This window comes from Psammomys obesus, unplaced genomic scaffold (genome assembly GCF_907164565.1).
Source record: "Psammomys obesus unplaced genomic scaffold, mPsaObe1.curated_primary_1811, whole genome shotgun sequence".
Lineage (NCBI taxonomy): Eukaryota > Metazoa > Chordata > Mammalia > Rodentia > Muridae > Psammomys > Psammomys obesus.
In genome coordinates this window covers 38,221-42,053 of record NW_026595297.1, presented here as the reverse complement: position 1 = coordinate 42,053, position 3,833 = coordinate 38,221, and the positions used below count along the sequence as shown (strand labels likewise).

At 41.9% G+C, this 3,833-nt stretch overlaps 1 protein-coding gene across 1 annotated transcript; it reads left to right on the top strand.

Annotated features, from left to right (window-relative positions):
- Nucleotides 1-1,105: 1,105 nt before the first annotated feature.
- LOC129685687 (F-box/WD repeat-containing protein 2) lies at nt 1,106-3,395 on the top strand (the record flags this gene model as incomplete). The annotated part of the gene is given in 2 exon segments (XM_055619195.1): nt 1,106-1,275; nt 2,740-3,395. Coding segments are annotated over 2 exon segments (459 nt in total), but the record flags the coding sequence as incomplete, so codon positions are not given.
- Nucleotides 3,396-3,833: the final 438 nt, after the last annotated feature.

Here is a 3,833-nt window from a genome sequence, read left to right as displayed (position 1 = left end):
ACACCAATTCCAAGGGACCTGACACCTTCACACTAATGCACATAAAATAAAAAATTAAAAAAAGAAAAACCTAAAAAGGGAGGACTATTGCCAGGAAAACGTTTTAGTCGAAGTCATCTCCCCTCTCCCAACCTTACCCCGAGACAACGTTTCACTGTGTAGCCTTGGCTGTCCTGGTACTCTGTAAATCAAGCTGGCCTCCAACTCAAGAGAACTACCTGCCTTTGCTTCCCCTTAAAGACGTGTGTCACCACTGCCCAACAATTCAAGACATCTTAAACCAACTGGAAATTGTTATGATTCCTTCCTCTGTATGCTGAGCAGTTTCTATAATTTGTAAATAAAGTAAATCCAGGAGGCTGGTGAGAATCGGTACCTGAGTTTTGATTTCCAGCATCCATTTAAAAGGCTAGGAATGGTGGAGCACACCTATAATCCACTGCTGGGGAGGCAGAGATAAGAGGATCCTTGGGACTTACTGGTGAGTTGCAGGTTCTGTGAGAGACCCTATCTCAGAAAATGGGGCAGACAGTGACCGAGGAAGACATCCAACAGCAACCTCAGGCTTCACATGAACTCAGACCTGTGTAAGAACAGTGGCTTGTACACATACAAAAGAGAAAGAATAAAGTCATTTCCCACACGTTCTTACTGTTCCTTGTTTTTATACTTTGAGAGGGATCAGCCATGTAGCCCAGACTGACCTCAAACTTGCAATCCTCCTGCCTTAGCATCCTAAGCACTAAGACTCTTCTTGTAAGGCTTATACCTCCTACCTTCCTCAGTTCTCAGATCTAAGCCATAATAAAGAAACTTTGTTTTAACAATTTGCCAACCATTTGTTGGCATTTAACCAATTTCCAACAATTTACAAGACACTCACGTTTTCATTGAAATTTTAAACCACCTTTCTGGTGAGCATTATCTTCAGTCAGAAAGGTTAAATATTTTACCTCTGATCACAGAGTGCAGGCTTACAGCCTATGACCTGACTAAAACAGGAGTCTTGGCACTGTATATTCCACACTTTTTCTTCAAGCCACACTGTAGAAGCACTAGCATTTCTTTAGTAATAATCTCCCTTTTGTTTTTGTTGTTGTTTTAGATTTGGCCAATTGGAAGAGAAATCAATTGTAAGTGCTTAAAGACGTTGTCTGTCTCTGAGGATAGAAGTATCTGCCTGCAGCCAAGACTTCATTTTGATGGAAAGTACATTGTCTGTAGTTCAGCCCTTGGTCTGTACCAGTGGGACTTTGCCAGTTATGATATTCTCAGGTAATGTTTCCTTGGGCCGGCCATGTGCTCTGCCTTTGAAAGTCTGTATAGTTCAGCAGTGTAAAGAGAAAACTAAATATCTGAGTGTGCAGTCAGTGTCTTCTTTTGGAAAGCACTACATCAGTTAACAACAGGGTTATATATTAAGTATAGCACTCAGGCAAATGTTTTAGAAGCAAGGGAGAAGCTGGGCATGGTGGAGCATGCCTTTAATACCAATACTCAGGAGGCAGGCGGATCTCTGTGAGTTTGAGGTCAGCCTGGTCCACAGTGTGAGTCCAGGCCAGCCAAGGCTACACAGAGAAGCCCTGTCTCAGACAACAAAACAAAACAAAAAAAAAGAAGCAAGTGAGAAAATATCATACAGTGAAACCTGAAGATCAAAACTCACCCCTCCCTTACTCGGAATTGCTAAGCCCCTTCTTCCCTTTTAGGATTCAAGACCTGTTTTCTGGAGAATGAGAGGCATAGATAGGAAGACCTTTCTAACCTCCTTAGGTCTATTTTGTGTGTGTTGGAGGGGGGATTCAAGACAGGGTTTCTCTGTGTAGTCATGGCTGTCCTGGAACTCTCTCTGTAGACCAGGCTGGCCTCAAACTTAGGAATCCACCTGTCTCTATCTCCCAAGTGCTGGAATTAAAGACATGCACCACCATACCCAGCCAGATCTAATATTTTAAATTCGACTTCATTGTCAGTTGCGCTTATACATTGTTATTTGGTCCTGACTTCCAGTACAGTCTAGTCAGTAAGTGGCCTCATGTTGACTAGTAACCAGTTAAACTATGATTCATTTCCTCCAAAGAAATTTCATAATCTGTTTCAATGACAGTTTTGTGTCCCACTGAATACTGTTGATCCTTCCTAGGAATTGAAGTTTACGTTGGCGTGTTTGAGTATAGTCTCTAGTACTGCACACCCTATTAACAGTTTAGTTAGTATTCCATAGAATAATTTAGGAAACATAGAATAGAATAGAATAGAATAGAATAGAATAGAATAGAATAGAATAGAATAGAATAGAATAGAATAGAATAGACTGAACATTGCTGTTACTGTTTTTATAAATGACAAATTCAAAGTCAGCTTATATGGGATCTGGTTATACTCATAGGACTTTGAGTTCCATCTCTCTAGTTTTCATTCGTAATTGATAGGACTTTGAATCCTTGCCTGGGCTTCAGTTCCTATGTCTTAAAATAAGAATGCAAATGATTAAATAAAATGGTTTTTAAAATGAGAATGTTAAGTTCATCTGTTAGATCTTTCAGGCCCGGATGGATATTCTGTGTTTTTACAAACTGATCAAACCCCACCTTGCCTCTGCTTGCCCCTCCTTTTTATAAGTGGCTGATCTTTGTCTTCAGTTTTCTTTTTATCAAAAATTCTTAGTGGTTTGGGAGTTTTAAGTTGCTATAGCAAAGATGCCTTCTGCCTCATGACCCCAAACTTTCCTCCTCGTAGGGTCATCAAGACACCTGAGGTAGCAAACTTGGCCTTGCTTGGCTTTGGAGATGTCTTTGCCCTGCTGTTTGACAACCACTACCTATACATCATGGACTTGAGGACAGAGACCCTAATTAGCCGCTGGCCTCTGCCAGAATACAGGAAATCAAAGAGAGGCTCCAGCTTCCTGGCAGGCGAATCATCCTGGCTGAATGGACTAGATGGGCACAATGACACAGGCTTAGTCTTTGCCACCAGCATGCCTGACCACAGTATTCACCTGGTCTTGTGGAAGGAACATGGCTGAAATCAAGAGCTACCACCATTGACTTGACTTTGGGTGCCAGGGCTGCGGGTTTTGGGTGCAACGTCTGTGTAGCAGCCAACTGCATGAACCAAAGTTCTCACCTAAAGGTATCATCACGCAGTGCACAATCATTTATCTGTTTGCCAGGGCTGGGGCGGGGAGGGCCTGTTTTTACTGACATACACCGCAGCATGCTAAGGGGATACACCATTGACTTCATTTGTACTTAGTTATGTTGGTCAGTATAAGAGGTTGCATTTTTGGATTTATCTTTCTGAGTGGAATATTGAGTAAAGAAGGTTAAATGACTCACTAATTGGTTGCCCATAAAATCACATAGACTCTGTTATTAAAGCTTTTTCCCACAGCCTTTGTTTGAAATTGAAGCAAAGGTACTATAGCAACTTTTTTCATACGGGGCTTGGATTTTACAGGAGCCACTGTTAAAATACTGACCCCAGTGACATTAACTTTCTACTAGATACCATTCTACAAAATGTCTTCCAATGCATATCTGAATCTACTTGTTGACTATTGGGAGCCTTGTTGTGACCACAGTTCTTGACAGACGCAGGGCTGGCCCTGGTTAAGATGTAAGCTTAGTTTACGTGTGAAAAACTGGTCCCCAACCCAGCTGGTGGCACAGAGGTGACCTGGGGTGATATGACTCCTGAGCTGAAAGACTGGTGACTGGCATTACTTCAGTCATGTGCTTTCTCTGGCCCGTTTCCTTAGATGTGTGACCAGGTAAGAGTTCTCCCAGGCTTAAGAATACGTGTATACACATAAGTATATACACATACGT